The sequence below is a fragment of the Schistocerca nitens genome, chromosome 8 (assembly GCF_023898315.1).
Source record: "Schistocerca nitens isolate TAMUIC-IGC-003100 chromosome 8, iqSchNite1.1, whole genome shotgun sequence".
NCBI classification, from domain to species: domain Eukaryota; kingdom Metazoa; phylum Arthropoda; class Insecta; order Orthoptera; family Acrididae; genus Schistocerca; species Schistocerca nitens.
Genome location: NC_064621.1, coordinates 124073059 through 124094520, shown reverse-complemented (window position 1 = coordinate 124094520; position 21462 = coordinate 124073059). Strand labels below are relative to the sequence as shown.

Genomic DNA, 21462 nt, shown 5'->3' with positions numbered 1-21462 from the left:
GTAAGATGATACTCAAGAGCTGTAACTAAAGGAAAAGACAGTGTTGCAATAATGGGCATTTTTTAATGTGGTAGTGGGATCCCATACAGGCAAAAAGACAGAAGGAAGTTGGGCTTGGGGAAAACAAATGAAACATTTGGTAGATTTCAGCAATCAAAATGATATATTCACTACAAACATGTCATTTGAAATTCCTCTTAGAAGAAAGTACACATGGAAGGTGCCAAACAAAAGACCATTTCAGTTAGATTATACACTAATGGAGCAATGGTGTAGGAACCAGATAAAATCATGTCACAGCTATTCAGGTCCAGAAACTGATAGTGACTATAAACTTGTGTTGACCAAGTGCCACATTAGATTTAAAAGAGCCAAGAGATCTGTGGAAAAGAAATGAGAGTAGAAGGATGGAAAGAAGAGAAACAAATATAGCTTTTGAAGAAAGGACCAATAAAATATATAATGGAAGTGATGAGCCGATGCACTGGAATAAAATGATGGTTTTTGAAGAAAAGGAAACTGGAGCCCAGAAATCCTTTAATGACAGAAGAAAATCCAAACCCAATACAGGAATGGAATAAGTTCAGGGAGGACAACAAGAGAAAGAGAAATGGAATAAAATCTCTAGTAAAGAGATGGAAGAAGGTCAGAAAAAAGGAAGACAAGATTAACTTTATAAGAAAATCAAAGCCCTTCAATGTAAACCTAGAACAAAATCTATAGTAGTAAAAAATAAACAAAGGGATATCACTTGTCGCTGGCATTGATTTGAAGTGCATGACCAGTGATTGTGTTTATATACAGAAGAAGACTGCATACACAATTAATCTCAACACTTTACTTCTAATGACACATAGTGTGGCATACTTCTAACATTGTAAAAGAAAAAAATAATGTTCAATTAAGTGTAACCAGTATTAACCATACAGTCTCCATCAACAACTGATCAAAAGTAAAAAAGTAAGAAGCAACAAAAAGTTCATTGTCTGGAACATCTGTACATCAGCAAAGAGCAGTCAACTGCCAGCACTCCTTGTGGCAGGCTCAGCTGACATTTTGCAATCAGCTGATCGCTAGCTGTCAAACATGAGCCAATCGCAACCTCCCACAATCTCCACACACTGACAGACAATGATGAGATACGAGTTCATTGTAAAGAATATGTAGAAGAACTGTACAATGACAAGAAATACGATGACGAAAATAATCTAATTGAAGACATCAATGAGTTTGAAAGAGAAATGCAAGGTCCTATAACCATGAGACATGAATTTGATGATGCCCTTTGGTGTGTCAAAGAAGAGCAGTGTTGATGGCATCCCTGCAGAGTCGCTGAAAAATGTATGTTATAAAATGAAACACCAATTATTCAAATAAATGACTGCTACAAAAGAGGAAGCATGCCAGAAAACTTCACAAAATGCTTAATATGACTGTACCTAAAACAGGAAAGGCACCAAAGCAACTACACCAGTTATAGAACACTATCAATGTTATCACTTGCCTCCCAAATACTAATTACTACAGTTAAAAGCAGAATACAAGGAAAAGTAGATAAGTATATCGGAGAAGACCAATTTTGATTTAGAGAAGGCAGAGGAACAAGATAAGTAATTTGGCCTGGCGCATGCTATTGGTGAAAAGGAAGGTATGAACATAAGACCTTATCTTACATTCATTGACTTAGAATAAGCTTTTGACAATGTGAACTGGCAACTACTCTTTTTTTTTAAAAAAAAGCGTGACTTGACTGAAATGATGTAAGTATTATTAGTCAACTGCATCAATACCAAAGCACAAAAATGAACATCGATAAGGTAGAGGAAGATACCACAATAGAAAAGGAGTTGGACAAGGGTGTCTATTATCTCAGTACAGTGTGTACATGAATTCTGGGAACACTTTCAATTATTTATTGCACAAGAACCAAACATTGTACAGATATCATACATATGTCATATTGAAGAGAAACCCTGAAAGTTTTCTTTTTCTTTTTGTTTCCTCATGCATACCGCTACAGTGTAGTTTGGTGATTTGCCAATAGTCAGCATTAGTCGCAAACATGGCCGTGCTACATAAGGGGACAGCTGAAATGGCCTTCCTGATCACCAGATCTCACTCCGTGTGACTTTTTTCTGTGGGGATACACTAAAGATCTGGTGTATGTACCGCCTCTACCACATGATGTAGCAGAGCTCCAGGAGAGAATACAGGAAGTAACTGCCACAGTCAACGATGCCATGCTGGGATGGGTATGGCAAGAATTCAATTATCGTATTGAGGTATGCTGAGTCACTCATGGTTCGCATATAGAATGTTTGTAAAAAAAATTTCAGAGTTTCTCTTCAAAATGCAATATGTAGAATGTTTAGTTCTTGTTGTTGTGGTCTTCAGTCATTGAGACTGGTTTGATGCAGCTCTCCATGCTACTCTATCCTGTGCAAGCTTCTTCATCTCCCAGTACCTACTGCAGCCTACACCCCTCTGAATCTGCTTAGTGTATTCATCTCTTGGTCTCCCTCTATGATTTTTACCCTCCACGCTGCCCTCCAATACTAAACTGGTGATCCCTTGATGCCTCAGAACGTGTCCTACCAACCGATCCCTTCTTCTAGTCAAGTTGTGCCACAAACTCCTCTTCTCCCCAATCCTATTCAGTACCTCCTCATTAATTATGTGATCTACCCATCTAATCGTCAGCATTCTTCTGTAGCACCATATTTCGAAAGCTTCTATTCTCTTCTTGTCCAAACTAGTTATCGTCCATGTTTCACTTCCATACATGGCTACACTTCATACATATACTTTCAGAAACGACTTCCTGACACTTAAATTTATACTCGATGTTAACAAATTTCTCTTCTTCAGAAACGCTTTCCTTGCCATTGCCAGTCTACATTTTATATCTCTACTTCGACCATCATCAGTTATTTTGCTCCCCAAATAGCAAAACTACTTTACTACTTTAAGTGTCTTATTTCCTAATCTAATTCCCTCAGCATCACCCGACGTAATTCGACTACATTCCATTATGCCCATTTTGCTTTTGTTGATGTTCATCTTATATCCTCCTTTCAAGACACTGTCCATTCCATTCAACTGCTCTTCCAAGTCCTTTGCTGTCTCTGACAGAATTACAATGTCATCAGTGAACCTTAAAGTTTTGATTTCTTCTCTATGGATTTTAATACCTACTCTGAATTTTTCTTTTGTTTCCTTTACTGCTTGCTCAATATACAGATTGAACATCGGGGAGAGACTACAACCCTGTCTCACTCCCTTCCCAACCACTGCTTCCCTTTCATGTCCCTCGACTCATAACTGCCATCTGGTTTCTGTACAAATTGTAAATAGCCTTTCGCTCCCTATATTTTACCCCTGCCACCTTCAGAATTTGAAAGAGAGTATTCCAGTCAACATTGTCAAAAGCTTTCTCTAAGTCTACAAATGCTAGAAACGTAGGTTTGCCTTTCCTTAATCTAGCTCCTAAAATAAGTCATAGGGTCAGTATTGCCTCACGTGTTCCCATATTTCTACAGAATCCAAACTGATCTACCCCAAGGTCAGCTTCTACCAGTTTTTCCATTCTTTTGTAAAGAATTCACGTTAGTAATTTACAGCTGTGAGTTATTAAACTGATAGTTCAGTAATTTTCACATCTGTCAATGCCTGCTTTCTTTGGTATTGGAATTATTATATTCTTCTTGAAGTCTGAGGGTATTTCGCCTGTCTCATACATTTTGCTCACCAGATGGTAGAGTTTTGTCAGGACTGGCTCTCCCAAGGCTGTCAGTAGTTCTAATGGAATGTTGTCTACTCCCGGGGCCTTGTTTCAACTCAGGTCCTTTAGTGCTCTATCAAACTCTTCACGCAGTATCATACCTCCCATTTCATCTTCATCTACATCCTCTTCCATTTCTATAGCATTGCCCTCAAGTACATATCCCTTGTATAGACCCTCTATATACTCCTTCCACCTTTCTGCTTTCCCTTCTTTGCTTGTAACTGGGTTTCCATCTGAGCTCTTGATATTCATACAAGTCATTCTCTTTTCTCCAAAGGTTTCTTTAATTTTCCTGTAGGCAGTATCTATCTTACCCCTAGTGAGATAAGCCTCTACATCCTTACATTTGTCCTCTAGCCATGCCTGCTTTGCCATTTTTTACTTCCTGTCGATCTCATTTTTGAGATGTTTGTATTCTTTTTTGCCTGCTTCATTTACTGCATTTTTATATTTTCTCCTTTCATTAATTAAATTCAATATTTCTTCTGTCACCCAAGGATTTCTACTTGCCCTCGTCTTTTTTCCTACTTGATCCTCTGCTGCCTTCACTACTTCATCCCTCAAAGCTACCCATTCTTCTTCTACTGTATTTCTTTCCCCCATTCTTGTCAATTTTTCCCTTATGCTCTCCCTGAAACTCTGTACAACCTCTGGTTTAGTCAGTTTATCCAGGTCCCACCTCCTTAAATTCCCACCTTTTTGCAGTTTCTTCAGTTTTAGTCTACAGTTCTTAACCAATAGATTGTGGTCAGAGTCCACATCTGCCCCTGGAAATGTCTTACAATTTAAAACCTTCCTAACTCTCTGTCTTACCATTATATAATCTATCTGAAACCTGTCAGTATCTCCAGTCTTCTTCCATGTACACAACCTTCGTTTATGATTCTTGAACCAAGTGTTAGCTATGATTAAGTTGTGTTCTGTGCAAAATTCCACCAGGCGGCTTCCTCTTTCATTTCTTACCCCCAATCCATATTCACCTACTATGTTTCCTTCTCTCCGTTTTCCTACTCTCGAATTCCAGTCACCCATGACTATTAAATTTTCGTCTCCCTCCAGTATCTGAATAATTTCTTTTATTTCATCACACATTTCTTCAATTTCTTCATCATCTACAGAGCTAGTTGGCATATATACTTGTACTACTGTCGTAGGTGTGGGCTTCGTGTCTATCTTTGCCACAACAATGCGTTTGCTGTGCTGTTTGTAGGAACTTACCTGCATTCCTATGGTTTTATTCATTATTAAACCTACTCCTGCATTACCCCTATTTGATTTTGTATTTATAACCCTGTATTCACCTGACCAGAAGTCTTGTTCCTCCTGCCACCGAACTTCACTAATTCCCACTATATCCAACTTTAACCTATCCATTTCCCTTTTTAAATTTTCTAACCTACCTGCCCGATTAAGGGATCTGACATTCCACACTCCGATCCATAGAATGCCAGTTTTCTTTCTCCTGGTAACGACGTCCTCCTGAGTAGTCTCGCCCGGAGACCCGAATGGGGGACTATTTTACCTCCGGAATATTTTACCCAAGAGGATGCCATCACCATTTATCCATACAGTAGAGCTGCATGCCCTCGGGAAAAATTACGGCCATAGTTTTCCCTTGCTTTCAGCCGTTTGCAGTACCAGCACAGCGAGGCCATTTTGGATAGTGTTACAAGGCCAGATCAGTCAATCATCCAGACTGTTGCCCCTGCAACTACTGAAAAGGCTGCTGCCCCTCTTCAGGAACCACATGTTTGTCTGGCCTCTCAACAGATACCCCTCCATTGTGGTTGCACCTATAATATGGCTATCTGTACTGCTGAGGCACACAAGCCTCCCCACCAACAGCCAGGAGGTTTAGTTCTTATGGAATAAATAATTGAAAGTGTTCACAGACTTAATGTACACCCTTTATTTATTTAATGTCTTTATTGAGGATGTTTTTCGGGTCATGCAGAAAAAGACAAAGGGAATAACAGCCAATGATGAAGGCCATTGATTCAGAATTGCTGATGACAAACATTGCAGACTTTGAAGGAAAAAAACAAAAATTAAAACTGATCAGGTGAAAATTTTGTTACCTAAGCAGTATAATCATAGAGGACAATAGATGTTTAATGAAAGTGAAGAGAAGGGTTGGATCAGCAATACAGGCATTTATGTCTAAGAAAAACATTGTAATCAGCAAACATATGAATATAGAGGTCAGAAAATCCTTTGTGAAATCATTTGCATGGACTACTCTGCTCTATGGACATGAAAGTTGGATAAGACAGACAAACTTTAAGTTACTTAAATGTGGATATGGTGGAAAATGGCTAGATTTGTTCTGGATGGATAGAAAACTCAACCTGGAAGTCTTAAAGGAAGTCAATGAAGAGAGGAAATTATTAACGGAGATGGGGAAAAAAAAATTGCTGAACTTTTCCTAAGACAACATATTCATCATTAACATTTTTGAAGGGGATGTGCTGGGAAAGAAAGGAAGAGGACAGCCTAGGATGAAGTATTTGGAAGACACCTAGAAGAGGATCAGATATGATAACTACATAAAACTAAAAGGAATAGCCAATGACAGAAGAGAGTGGTTGCATCGACAAGGTGTTAGTCTATAGAATATGTGTGTATAAGTATAGGCCCAAGTCTGGATGACTCAAGCCATGTAACACTACCCTCTATGGCCTTGCTATGTTGGTACTGCAACCAGCCAAACACAGGGGGAACTATATCTTTTAAAACATGTGAGCACAAGAATTTGTTTAGAATATAATCACTATGTACCACATACTAAAAACCCAAATAGATAGAAACTGCAGTGAAGAGACTGCAACCCCCATTGTTGGCATGACAATTTAGATGAAAGATGAGTATTATTTTTACTTTATTAACTTACAACTATTAATTTCATAAAACCAGTGAAACACTTTGTTCATATAACTTTAAAGAAGCTAAACACAAAACTATAAACTATAATTTCTGCTGTGGCACTGGTACTTTGTAATGTTATAATATGTACATTACAGCAACACTTGTGAACCAAAAGTATGTGAAAGCAATTGTTTCCTCCAGTCCCAATCCACTGTCTGCCTTTTGCTTTATTATGGACCTTCTAGTTAATTTATGTCGATCATCTTTACAAATTCAAATTTGATGATCTTTGTGAAATTAATGATATAAAGCATGTATTATTTTACTGAGTATTTAAATAACCTATGTCTAATCATTACCTATGTTTCATGAGGGGTCATTACTGTTTTAATGGAAAATATGTGGGTTGATAGTATTTCGACTGGTTGCGGTGTTCTTGTAAACAGTTCATCTGCTTTCCAAATATAATACAGGTACCAGTTCTTGGACTTACTTGATCTTGTGGCAGAACTGCCAGAAAATTATAATATCTTTGCTTTTTTGTACTTCATTTCACTTACTTTGGTTGTTGACTAGTTGGTGTGAGACATTCATCATGACGGTTACCGTGATTGTCGAAAGCTATTTCTTTGTGTTTTGATTTATCTTGTGCCAATAAAAATATTACATAGTGAAAGTAAATGGTGTTTTCTGTGTTATACTTATAACACACGCCATACTGGTGACCTCTGACGTGCAACATACGTCCAATTCAACAATGTGGCCGTTTACTTCGACATCTCCATATCGCTCACCTTCCGCTCCTTTTGGACTACAACATGATACTAATGATGCCTCTACACTGCCTTTCCACGGATTCCTACGCACAATGCCACCAACAACTGGGATAAAATTGGAAGATAAGTACAACGCCGTGGAGTTTTCTCTGTCATCAACAATGCCGTTGTGGACTCTTTCAACATCGTCAGTGATGTCACCTGCTATGAAATCTTTTTCTACGTTCATCTATAACAAACCAATCATGAGTGCTGTGCCTAAATTTGTGACTCACAGTGTGTTGTATGTACAACCTCCTGTGACATGTAGTGTGCAACAGTGCCCCAACACTTTCACAGACTTTTCGAGCCCACAAATCACTTTAAGCTCCCCATATATTGCTGATAAATCGGTTTGGGACACATTCTCTCCCCACCCACTACAAGACTCACTACAAAAACAGATGGGTACAAATTTCAGTGACAACAATTACTGGTTGGACAGTCGTCCCGCGCCCCGATTGTTTCCGCAGCCCCGGCTGCGCCTGCCGCGCCTCCCGCACCAGCTGTGTTTAAACCAGCCACTGTGAACGCCGCGAGTGACAGCTTCATAAACATTCCACCACTCCCGTCCACTGTGCTATCAAATCTGTTACATCCACAACACAAGAGTGAGAAAATTCCTAAATTATCAAGGTTCACGATGGACAATATGCATACGTGGTTTATTTTGGCAGAGACTACATTCAACACCCTAAACATTGATTCAGACAGTGCCAAATTAATTGCACTTATTAATGCCCTAGAGGACCATGCTGAGTGGGTACAGGGCTTAGTACTGTCGGCGGCCCCCGCAAATTGTTACGCACTGGCAAAACAACAGATCTGCAAACGTCTAGCTAAGACTATGCAAGAGTCTGTTTTATACATACTGCAAGATGTACATCTCAAAGACTTGACTCCTTCACAACTGTGGCAGCGTATCAGAGTAGTCTTTGATAGCGAAACTATGCCAGATGAAGCTTTACTTTCTTTCTGGGTTGCAAAGCTGCCGCAAGCTATCCAACTGCAGCTCCTATCACACGATCAGGAACCTCTACAAGCGAAATTATTGCTGGCCGACACCGCATATAAGATAATCAACAGAAGAAAGTTTTCTACGCGTGCCCCCCTCGATATTATGCCTCCCCCATGTGGCAGAGGCCGACCTTTCCAAAACAACAGACAGAGTACACTGGCTGAGCACCAGGTTCCACACCGTCCTTCACCATCGCATACCACAGCTTCAAGTGACGTCCTTCACCTGGTAACAACACAGGACCAGCAAGTTTATCCTCTCTGCTGGTATCACTCTGTTTACGGTAATACAGCCAGGAACTGCCACTCACCCTGTGCAATGCACCCAAACACGAATGGCGGGCCACTATAGGCGCACCGGTCCGCACTGTGACGTCAAGTCGCCTAACAGATCAAAGGCTAGTACTTCTGAATTATTCTCTCAGACGTTTGTATATCCAGGATATAGCTTCTCAGAAATGGTTTTTAGTGGACACTGGTGCTGATGTGAGCATCATTCCATGTTCAATGGTCACTTCTACAATCACGCATTCGCCTCACCAAATCGGAGCAGCCAACAATTCGTCATTAAAGGTTTATGGTGTAACGCAACTTCGCATTTACTTTCGATGATACACATAATTATGAATGGACATTTTCGGTAGTAGAAATCGCCAAGCCAGTATTAGGATTGGACTTCTTTACTGCTAATAACTTTTCTTTGGACTTAATTACACCTGCCCTTGCTCAGTGGATTTTAAACAAAAATTTTCGGCGAGATTTTCCCCATCCACACCGACAGAATGCAGCTCGAATACATCCTGTCAACAAGACAAAGAGACAGCTTCTATTCTATCTGAGGAGGTCAAAGCTGCTGTAGTGAACTTAGTTACACAATGCCTTGAAATCGACCAACTGTCCGAAGACAATGCAAAGCTACTTCAACGTTGTGATGTCCTGTCTGATGAATTGCGCGGGTTTAGAGAGGAGATCAAGATTAAAAGTAATAACAAACACGAAACTACATGAGACCTGCATACAGTATCGCTGTTTATACGTAGCCACAACAGTGCCTGCCACGACCTGGACAGCAGAGACCCCCCCCCCCTACCCCCACCCCCCGTGCACTTCACCGTCCACCTTTCATCAAAACACAGAGGCGACAGCTGTTACAGGCAACGCCGGGCATGCGTGAGCAACAATTCCTTCATGCAGTAACACCATAGTCAATGGAACCCCGCCGGCTGTCGCACAGCGCAGCTCCGCGGACAGCTTTCACTGAACTACCGTTCAATGATAACATATTTCAGGTTAGTTCCCTTTCATACTTACCATGCATCGACGATAACGTGGCTCCTTCCTGCATCCCTCCATGTATTTCAGCCACACCTATTCACAAAATCAAGGCCATTACTATGGGCATCTGTCACAGGCTTAACACAACTGAGGGACCGCCTGTCCGTTCTCGCCCCCGACGCCTCAATGCAAAAAAACTTACCGCTGCCAAAGAATGTATTAAAGAACTTTTATGCTTGGCTATAGTCCACCCCGTGGACAGTGCGTGGTATTCCCCAATACATGTTGTTCCCAAAAAGGACAATTCCTTTTGACTCTGTGGAGACTATAAGCATTTGAACGCCAGAATAATACTTGATAACTACCCTGTCCCACACCTCCACGATTTTTCACAATCCATGTTCGGTGCCAATTTTTTCTCTGTGTTAGACTGCAAATAGGCATACCATCAGATTCTGATGCACCCAGAAGATATCCCCAAAACCGCTATCATCACCCTATTTGGACTATATGAATATTTGTATATGCCTTATGGATTGAAGAATGCCACCCAGACCTGGCAAAGATTCATTGACACCATTCTACATGGCCTTAATTTTTGCTACGCCTACCTAGACGACATTATTATTTTCTCCACAACTGCCAAGGAACACAAACACCTCCAGCAGGTTTTTGATAGATCGGAACGCCATGGAGTTGAGATTAATCATGACAAATCCCAACTGGAGAAGCCAGAGGTTATTTTCCTGGGACATTTGGTCAATAATGAGGGCATTCATCCCACCTCAGATAGAGTAAAACAAATACTTGACCTTCCCCTCCCTCAAACCTATGAAGTTACGTGGATACCTCAGAATGGTAAATTTTTTTAGACTCCACATTCCATATGCGGGATCTCTTCAAGCCCCTCTCACTGAGGCCTTATAGGGAAAGAATACCAGAGGTGACAGACACATAGAATGGGATCAGACCATGCAGCGAGCCTTCGACTCACTTAAGTACGCCTTGGTGAACGCTATTACCCTGTCTCACCCTGACACCTCCCTGACAATAATCACAAATGCTAGCGATAATGCCATTCGCTCAGTTTTGCAACAGACCCTACCAACAGGTACTACACCCCTGCGTTTCTTTTCAAAAAAGCTCACCGAAATGCAAAGAAAGTGGTCCGCATTTGATCGTGAACTTTACGCCATTTATGAGGCTGTAAAGTACTTTCGTACAGATATTGAACCCTGACTTGTGGCAGTTTACACAGATCACAAGCCCCTTGTCGAGGCTCTCCACAAATCAGCATTACATGTACTACCCAGAAGGTTTCGCCATATGGATTTGGTAATACAATATGTTTCAGACTTTCAATATATCAGGGGTAATGACAATGTTGCAGCAGACTACCTGTCATGCCTGTCCTCCCTGAAGACAGCTATTGATCCTCACCACTTACACGAGCTCCAGCTTTCCGACCCAGAAATACAGCACCTTCTCTCTGACTCTGATACTTCCTTACAAATTGCTCCCCTTCCCTAATGATGGTTGCTCTTTGTATTGTGACATTAAAACAGGTCATCCTTGTACTATAGTCCCTAAAGCTCTTAGGAAATACATTTTCGACACAATCCACAATCTCGCTCACCCGAGTATTCACGCGACTACGCACCTCATTACAAAGAGATACGTTTGGCCTAATGTAAAAAGAGATTGTAATCGGTGGGCAAGAGCATGCATTCCTTGCCAGAGAGCCAAAATACACAAACATACTAAGCCCCCATTAGGCAAATTTACTGTGCCCTCAGGTAGATTCTGTCATGTCCATTTGGACATCGTCGGTCCGTTACCGATATCTAACAACTTCCATTACTTACTGACCTTGATAGATCGTACCACACGTTAGGCCGAGGCTGTCCCCATTGCGGACATTACAGCCGACACTGTAGCTAATGCTTTTGTCCACCATTGGCTTTCTCGTTTTGGTTGTCCTACTTCACTTACCACAGATCAGGGGAGACAGTTTGAATCTAATCTGTTTAATCACCTCTGTCAACTTTGTGGTATCAACAAATTCAGAACTACAGCCTATCACCCGCAATCTAACAGCCTAACAGAACGATGGCACCGTACCCTGAAGGCCGCTCTCACGTGCCATTCTTCCTCTTGGACTGAGGCACTCCTCTGGGTCCTTTTAGGACCTTAAAGCGTCAGTTGCTGAGATGGTATATGGAGAAAACCTCGCACTTCCGGTGGATTTTCTTGATGATCCTCCTCTACTTCCCAAGGATCAACTTCCTGAGTTGGTATGACAGGTTCAACAGCATATCACCAAGTTACGTTTTCCGCAACCTCGATCGCATGCTACCCCTCCGGTTTTCATTCACCCACACCTCAGTTCTTGTAACTATGTGATGCTTAGAGAAGACGCCGTGCGTCCAACCCTTGCTCCACCCTACACTGGCCCATAGCGGGTCCCACCACTTCTCCTTCGTCTTCCCCGAATCCTCCTACCCATATTGCTATCACCCATGCTGGCCGCACCGTACAGCCACCTCTCAGACTTCAAGATTACGTCATGCCTTAAATGTTTACCTTCCCTTTATCACTTACTCCTCATCACTCCTCCTATGTGCTCCGCACTCCTCCGGGGGGGGGGGGGGGGGGGGCTCTGTGGCAGAACTGCCAGATAATATTAATATCTTTGCTTTTTTGTACTTCGTTTTACTTACTTTGTTTGTTGACTAGTTGGTGGGAGACATTCATCATGACGGTTACCGTGATTGTCGAAAACTATTTCTTTGTGTTTTGATTTATCTTGTGCCAATAAAAATATTACATAGTGAAAGTAAATGGTGTTTTCTGTGTTATAAGTATAACACATGCCATAACCTCATATGATTATGATATCATCTTCCAAATGATCATATTTGTTCTATTAACACTTTTCTTTTTGCATTTGGTGATGTTTTATTATATGTCTTGATACCCACAGTGTCTTAGGTATGTATGTGGTCATGTTCTTCAATGGATCCCCAAAACCACAGTTTAGGTCTCATCCCAATAAAAATAATGAAATAAATATCCTGTTTCTCTGCAACATTTGATATTCCATCTGCTCAATGCTGATGGCTCAAATCTACACAGAGTTTAGTCTAACAGAAAACCAAAAGCACTGGAATAGTGTAAGCTGGTTAACCCCAAGTCATATACAGCAAGGCTTTGAACACCGTACAAACTCAGATCTTTTGCACAATATACAGCATGTGAAGTTCATGGAACACCACAAATAGCTAAAGTTCTGCGTGTCTACAAAATGCCGATCCTGCTCTATTTGCATTAACTGCTTGTTCTCACTTGCAATTCTGTTCATTTTTTTGTCACATGTATGATACTTTTATGTGCAAGTTAAGTTATGCAATCTTTCTCAATTAAAAAGGATGGAGCTCAGAGATTGATAATTTGCAATTTTTAGAGAGTTTTGTGGCTTTTTTCTAAATGACACAAATGACATACTTTTTAGCATTGACTTCAGCTCATAGCAACTGTTGAACATATGATCACAAGTCTCAAGACATGCATTATGTACAACATTGCACAAATGTTTGCTGTAGTCTCACCATATGCCTGTGTTTTCCACTGTGATATGCAGCTAGAACCCAGACAACCAGTCCCCTTCTGTCTGTGCTTCAATACTCTTCCAAGTGTGCCTTCCATGGGCAAATTGACACGGGCTTATTGTCCTCTTCTCACTAACATTTCATCACCAACTCAGATTTAAATGAATATATAATTCTTTGTCAAGATCCTCGGCTAGCTATCTGTGCCTTGAATGATCCAGTTTTTCATATGTCTCTACTCAAAACAATATTTTTTTTTTCCAACAAGGGCAATGCCTGTTGTAAAAGTTCTCTCTGCACACCCATCAGGCTTTCGAAGCTCCACATTCATCTGTACCATTCATTGTATGCACATCTACATGTCCTTTACTATGAAACACAAACAGTTTACAAACACAAGCCTCACTCACCTCCCACTGCCTCTGTTGATTCCTTTCTTGTGATTTTACCCAAATGTAGTGGAAATTTAAGATTATAGTCTGTTGGTAAAATGAAAAACAACCAGTACTTGGGGTGGGTGAAGAGTGAAGAGTGTTCTACCTGCCATACAGGATGATACAGAGTGAGTGTCCTGTTTCTCAGTGCAGTGCAGTGTGTGGTGATTTATGTGGATTCTGTTGATGTGTGCTCTTTTCTTTAGTTATATTAGTTCCTAATTTCTGTATTCCATAACTTTTTAAGACATTTACTGGAAAGTGAACAATCCCATTTAAGAGGCGTACTGCAGAAGGGCCACTATAACATTGAAAAATAGCATATAGGAGCTCCTCGTGATGTAGTTGCATAGAGAGAGTGGGAACTCGCCTGCTTGTCTCTTTAGTTTACTTGCAGATTGTACTGTGATTTCTTATTTCTGTTTCATATTGTGAACACATTTTGAAATTATATCTAACCATTTGAATTCTATTTTCATGAGAAAAATTATATGTAATGTTAATACAATATATCTTACAGTATGTATTTTTCAAGCATGTGCTTATATTGAAAAAAGTTAATAATCACCAAAGAAAATTGATGGAATAATTACAACAAATGATGCTTACACCAACACCTTGAAGCACGAATCTTGGTCTTCGTCAGAGCCATCAGCACAGTCTCTAACACCATCACAGACAGATTCATTATTTATGCAGGCTTCATCTTTACACTGAAATTTGCTCTTTCTGAAAAAATGCAATACTTATTAATGAACAGTATATTTACCAGTAGACTAATGTAATCGAAATATGCATTACCCATAAGAATTTGTTTCAGAAGTTACATAAATTTTTTTATTATCATCATCATTTGTTGTTATAAGAAACAAAAAGAACAAAATAAGTTCACTACTTAACAAGAACACATTTCTTGTGACAATAGCAACAACCAAAAACATGATATGAGCAGGAGAAATGTCTCTAAGATATATTTTGAACTTTATTAAATCAGTGCATAAAAAGCAGCAGCATAGGACTATCACATAAATGGTAATCACATTGTGATATTTTTCACAAAGCAAATGTACCCATAGGCCTGCCTAGCCACATGCTATAGTCAAAGATTACAATTGTGATCCTCAGGAAATGCAAATAAATAATTAAAATACTGTACATAAAAGGCATCCAGTGAAGGAGCCCTCGATTTCAAAATTAAATATCTCAAAAACTATGACTGATAGATGCAACAAATGGTATGTTTATTGTAAAAAGCTGTAATAATTTTATATGGAAGTTTCAAAATAGTTCAAAAAGCTACTAACAGATGTCACAGTAATCATGATATGTACTCCCCACAAATCGTATGCTGAAGCTCAGAGTGGTTGGTTCTACTGTTGCAACATGTAAGGTGGTCAGCATACTGACAGAAAAGGTGAAATTATGTATTCCATTGAACAACATGTTTTTCTGGTACTGGAACACCACCATTTATAATACAACAAGGTACAGTTTTCAAACGTCATTTAAAGTTCCAGAAGGACCTGAAGTGAAAACCATCAGTAAGTTCTTCACCAAATTCCAATGGACAGGCACTGTTGGTTGATGATTCAGCATGGACTGCTGGCCCTAGGAAAACTGTAGTTACTCCTGAAAATGTAATCATTGTTCCTCAAATTATTCAGCAAAATACACAGATATCCTTTTTTTCCCATAATGAATAAATTTGCTCAAGTTGTAATTGACAAGTCTTCTGTTTTGGGATGTAAATCTCTTTTTCAAGTGACTGCAGATGGGATTTACATCCTGAAACCCAAGTTATGTGTATGATTTTATCCAAATAAATGAGTAGTCAAGCACAGCTGGAGAGGATTTATTCCTCATTAAAAATTTAACAATAGTTGTGGATGTTCCACAAAGAGTGTATTATACAAGGAAATCTGTCTGAAGAATTGAAGCAGAGACTGGTTTGAAGCATTCCAGCATACAGAAAATACTGGGACACAGCCCTCACAGATTTCCATTCAAAATACAAAGCTACCAGGCTGTATCAGTATGAGCTGTGTGACAGAGGGCTGACTCTGTGAACCAGATTCTCACAAATACTGATAATGAGGGATTGATGTTAGCAGCATCTGTCTCACATGACACTTCCATCAGAATAGAGTCATGAATAAACAAAACTAGCAATTTTGGGGTTCCAAATGTCCCCAGTTGTGTGAAGCAAAGCCACTGTATGCTCCCAGAGTTACTGTTTGGCCTACAGTATGCAGCAGAGGCATTGCTGACCCTAATTTCATGTGAAATACTATCACTAGTGAACATTACATTCTAATTAGGGAACAGTTTGTCACCACACCACTAGCATTGGGGAATCAACCAGCCACAACACTGCATCAATCACAGGTTTCACTTTCTTGATGAATACTTCAGGAACAGAATCATTGCATGGTATTATTGCAACTTTACTGGTGCAGGCATGGATTGGTCTCCATATTCACCTGATCTGATTCCGTACGACTCTTTTTGTGGAACACATTTATAGACACTGTCTACCGGAATCACCCCATCCTGGTGGCCGAGCTTGATTTGGCAGTCTGTGTGGCATCTGAGTCTGTTCCCATCAAGAGACTACATGATGTGATGGAAAATTTCATTGTTCTTTTGCACCACCTTTGTACTTTGAGTGGTAGACATCAGAAAAGATTGTGATGTGATGCAAAGGCTGCTTGGAGAATGAGTTTAATTATACGTGCTGATATTGTATGAACTGCATAGCATACAGCACCCTCTGTTGGTAGCCTTTCAAAATTATTTTGAAACTTCTGTATAAAATTCTTATAGCTTTCACAATAAACATACCTGTTCTTGTGCTCATCTATTGATCTTAGTTTTCAAGATATTTAATTTTGAAATCAGGGACATGCTGTACTGTTGAGTTTTCTAGGGAGATAGTTCATTTCAGAGCAGCTGCTAAAAATTATAAAATAACATTGTTAGGCACTACTGTTTGAAAGGGAATATTATAAAACTTTATTTGTTGTACAATTTCAGTGGTAGAAGTCCTTGTATGTAAAGAAATATGACAAAGCAGTGATAAATTACTAACTACAGTCTCAGGAACACATTTTTTACACAGCTGTAACTATTTTTTATTATTTCATTTACCACACAATCATTAATTGCATATCATTTATCTGAGTAACTCACCAGTACTAAGAATTTTTTTCCAACAAACAATTTTCATTTAACATGATCATCTAGTAACAGTGAGAGCATTTTAAATTATGAAAATGATATCCTTTACTGAATAAAGATTTAGCGGCCCACCCGGCTTTGCATGGGCAGCATTAAGTATCTATGGCCAGACAACTTACTTCTACTTTGTAATATGTAGTCAGGAGTAAGATAATTATTGATCAGAGTCACATTTTGCCTCACTTTCAGGAGGAGTTTCCAAAGAGCAAGTTAAAGCATTATGTTCTTGAGCTGCTGTAAGTCTCACTTGATGATCTTTTTGGATTCTTGAAATCCTGCAGTTTCTTAGCTGGTCTAATGTATCAAAAAGACTTTACCATTTTCCAGGCATTTTTATTCATAAACAAAACAAAATCAAAATGTAATAAGTAGGTACCCAAATCACAAAGCAGATTCAGTAAATTCATTTTTTCTAGCCAATAGCTCAAATATAAATAAAACCTGTCAAAAGAGGCAAAGCAATTTCATTACATTTTCAATACACAAAGCAAAATCAGTAAATTTGTATATCCAAACCAAGTAACTTCAGTGTTAGTTTGCATTTGTAAACATATGAGTGCAGTGCTTACTTCTGTCACTGACAAACTTCTGAAAATACTTCTGTCATTGAAGTAACAAATACTAACAGTGTAAACTACTCATTTTTGGTATCCCATGAAACTAACAGCACCATCTATGGACACCATGAGGATTGTATCATACCCAAACTACTAAGCTGAGTAGACCCTAAAATTTTAAATGAAGATACTTTTTTTCCATGATCCAAATTTTATCAAATAAAACCTATATGTTGCCCCAAGCTACACTCAAGTTACCTGTGGAAACACTACAAAAATTCGTCTAGTTTCATACTTTGCTGTTTTCAGACAGAACAAGGTTTTAGTCTTATTGTATGCTGTTATACTCCTTACATCACCTGCAACCAGTTTTTGGTAAATATTTTAATGCAAAAACAATAGTTTTAAAGTTTTATTTTAGTACAGAAGAAAACTTTTGCTACATCTCAGGTCTCCATTTATTGGTTAACTTGTATGAACTCTGTACGCATTTGCTGTGACTGTTTCTACAGCATGTCAGACGCACTGCCCGTTTCTGCTTATTGTTTCTCAGTGGCTTTCTTGGCACCACTGAATTACTGTCTACACACAGTTTGTGTACTTTCATTTCTGTGCCCCACTACTATTCAAATAAAAACTGTACCACATCAGTGCATATTCTCCTGTGAGCTAAAGTAAACTGTGAGGACTGCGTTTTTCAGTGAGCACAGGAGTGCAGGATATCCTCCTTTCTGTGCTTTCAAATTACATTGGCCTGGAAAGTGGACACTGGCAATAAGATAAATCTTTCAGCTTTCATTACAATGCAGCAGGGCAACGTAACATGCCTTAAGGGTACATATCAGGATCTTTGTCACAAGAGTTGCAGCTATTTGTAGCAACCCTTATCTCCCAATAGTCACCTCTTTCAGTGAAAAATGAAAAATCATTTATGTACCTGCAGAATTCCATTGAAATACAGGGTGAGCACAAAGTCTTGCCCTGATTATAACAATTTATTACAGAATAACCTTTTGACATAATAATTTACATTTGATGCAATTAAATAGGTTAGTGTTACTAGATTTTTTTTTTACGTTAGTAAACGTCAACATGTGCTCCCTTGGTAGTTCGGAGAATGTTGAGGCAGTATTCCAGTTCCCGCCAGGTGTTTCATAACATGTGTTCTGTCACAGTACCCACAGCAGCTTGTATCCTAGCCTTCAGTTTGTCGATATCAGCAAGTGGTGTGATGAAGACTCTGTCCTTGATATAGCCCCAGAAAAAAAAAAAGTCAAGGGGCTTAATGTCTGGAGAGTGGGGTGGCCAGGCTGTTGGACCGTTCCTTCTAATCCACTAATTCAGAAATGTTTCATTCTGGAAATTACACACTTTCAAAGTCCAGTGGGTGGGTGCTCCATCTTGCTGGAAAATTATCCATGGTTGATATTCTTCTAACTGTGGGGCAATGAACTGTTGCAAAACATCTAAGTAAATGTTAGCAGTAATGGATTTTTCTGTGAAGAAAAATGGTCCAAAAACCTTGTTATGCATGAGGCCCCAACAGACATTTACTTTTTCAGTGTCTCGCTGTAACTGTACAGTAGCATGTGGAGACTCTGAACCCAATATATGACCATTATGCCTATTTACCATTCCACTGACATGAAAGGTGGATTCATCAGTAAAGCATATGCGATTTAAGTAATTGTTGCACCAACAATCCTGTTGAGAATCTCAGTTGCAAATTCAGCATGTGTCAGCAAATCATTTGCTTGCAAAGCCTGCATGATTTGCACTTTGTAAGCACTAAACCTAAGCCTTTCATGAAGAATCTTCAGCACACTTGCTTGCAGCATTTGAAGTTCACGTAATGCTTGACGAGTTGATTTAGACGGACTCCATTGAAATGATTGCCAAACATGATCAACAGTTGCATCACTCACACAAGGCCTGCCACTTTGAGGACAATCTTCAACGTTGCCTGTTTTGTTATTTATCTTTTATTTCTAATTTCCTTACTTTTTATGTGGTATTTATTTCATGACCACCCACACACACCCCTGACAGACTCTGACATTGACACTGACACTGACACTGACACTGACAGAATCACTGAGATTTACAATCACTGAGATTTACAATCACTGGCAAAGAGTGTAATGTGATTAATGTCTTCTTGTTCCCACACTACACAATATGGTGAGTCCATCCTCCCAGTACATAGATGTCACTAAAATTTCTGCTAATTCTGCTTCCACAATTGATTTTACTGCAAGCATTTCATGTAACTGTGTGTTTCCCTCTCAAGGTAGAATCTATGACTGCACAGCACATATCTTTGGTGGCCTTTGACCTGTATAAATATTATCCTGCCAGCTACTGTAATACTCCATTCACATGGCCTCATGTGCTGTTATATAGTCAGGTAACATTCACAGCTTTAAGTGTGATCAATTATAGCTCAAATGTATTCTCTTAGTACAGTAACTTTGTTAAATGTATCTTATTGTTAAGATATTTAACCCCCATATAAACTAAGATTAGAGGGCAGTGCTATTTTGTTTACCCCTTTTCTACCTGTATGCTTTTACTTAAACTTTTAAAAAGGTGGTGTTTCACCAAGCTCATTATTTCAATCAGCATATAGCCTTTATGGAAACATGAGTTCTTTTAATATACCCTGCATAATCTCATATGCACACAATTTGTAGCAAACAGGGCATACTTGGCAGGGAAGCTATTGTAAACTCAGATCTCATTGAAAATTATGGACATCCATACCTATTACAGAAGTAAAAGTACTTGTATGTATGTATGTACGTATGAATGTATGTATGTATGTATGTATGTACATTCCACATCTCTTCTTAGACCACTAAACTGATTTCAGTCAAATGCAGTATGCATATTACTTAATGTCTGGAAATAATTGCTGTGGTGGTAAGAACCACCTGCCTAGCAAAGGGGTGGGGGAGAAAAAGTAGTGTACATGCATGATGTGCCAATACCCATACTTTAGTCATCCAGTATTTGAGAGTGGGAGCACTCTGAGACTTGCAAACAAACTTTACACATAATTTAAAATCTTTGTGAAACTTTTTCTCCCTGAAAAACCCCACAAAATGATGAAAGAAAAAGTTTATCACTTACTACATTTTCACTGTTCATGCAGGAAAACTGCTGCATGAAGCAAAACATTTTAATTTATTCTCTACCCAAACTCTTTGCCTTTGAATATGTCTGCTTGTGTCTGTATATGTGTGGATGGATATGTGTGTGTTTGCGAGTGTATACCCGTCCTTTTTTCCCCTAAGGGAAGCGCACATTCCGCTCCCGGGATTGGAATGACTCCTTACCCTCTACCTTAAAACCCACATCCTTTCATCTTTCCCTCTCCTTCCCTCTTTCCTGACAAAGCAACCGTTGGTTGCGAAAGCTAGAATTTTGTGTGTGTATGTTTGTGTTTGTTTGTGTGTCTATCGACCTGCCAGCACTTCCGTTTGGTAAGTCACATCATCTTTGTTTTTAGATATATTTTTCCCACGTGGAATGTTTCCCTCTATTATATCTTGATCATAAATTAACTTAGTTTTTCTTACAAATGTTCAATATGTGCACCTTTAGTTACAATGCACACCTCCATCCTAAAATCAAATTATTCCCACACTTTGGTTAACACATTCAGATTGAAACTTCCTGGCAGATTAAGACTGTGTGCCATGTTGAGACTCAAACTCAGGACCTTTGCCTTTCACAGACAAGAGCAGGTAGTTCAGTTGGTAGAGCACTTGTCTGCAAAAGGCAAAGGTCCCAAGTTTGAGTCTCAACCCAGCACACAGTTTTAATCTGCCAGGAAGTTTCATAACAGCGCACATTCCGCTGCAGAGT

The 21462-nt window shown here is 39.4% G+C and overlaps 1 protein-coding gene across 1 annotated transcript in view; it reads right to left on the bottom strand.

Moving 5' to 3' along the window:
• Positions 1 to 21462, bottom strand: part of LOC126199052 (modular serine protease-like) — a 310593-nt gene that overhangs the window by 170463 nt on the left and 118668 nt on the right. Inside the window, exon 3 of the mRNA XM_049935760.1 lies at positions 14408 to 14527. Within this exon, the coding sequence (XP_049791717.1) occupies positions 14408 to 14527 (120 nt within the window). The remainder of the gene's footprint in view (positions 1 to 14407; positions 14528 to 21462) is intronic.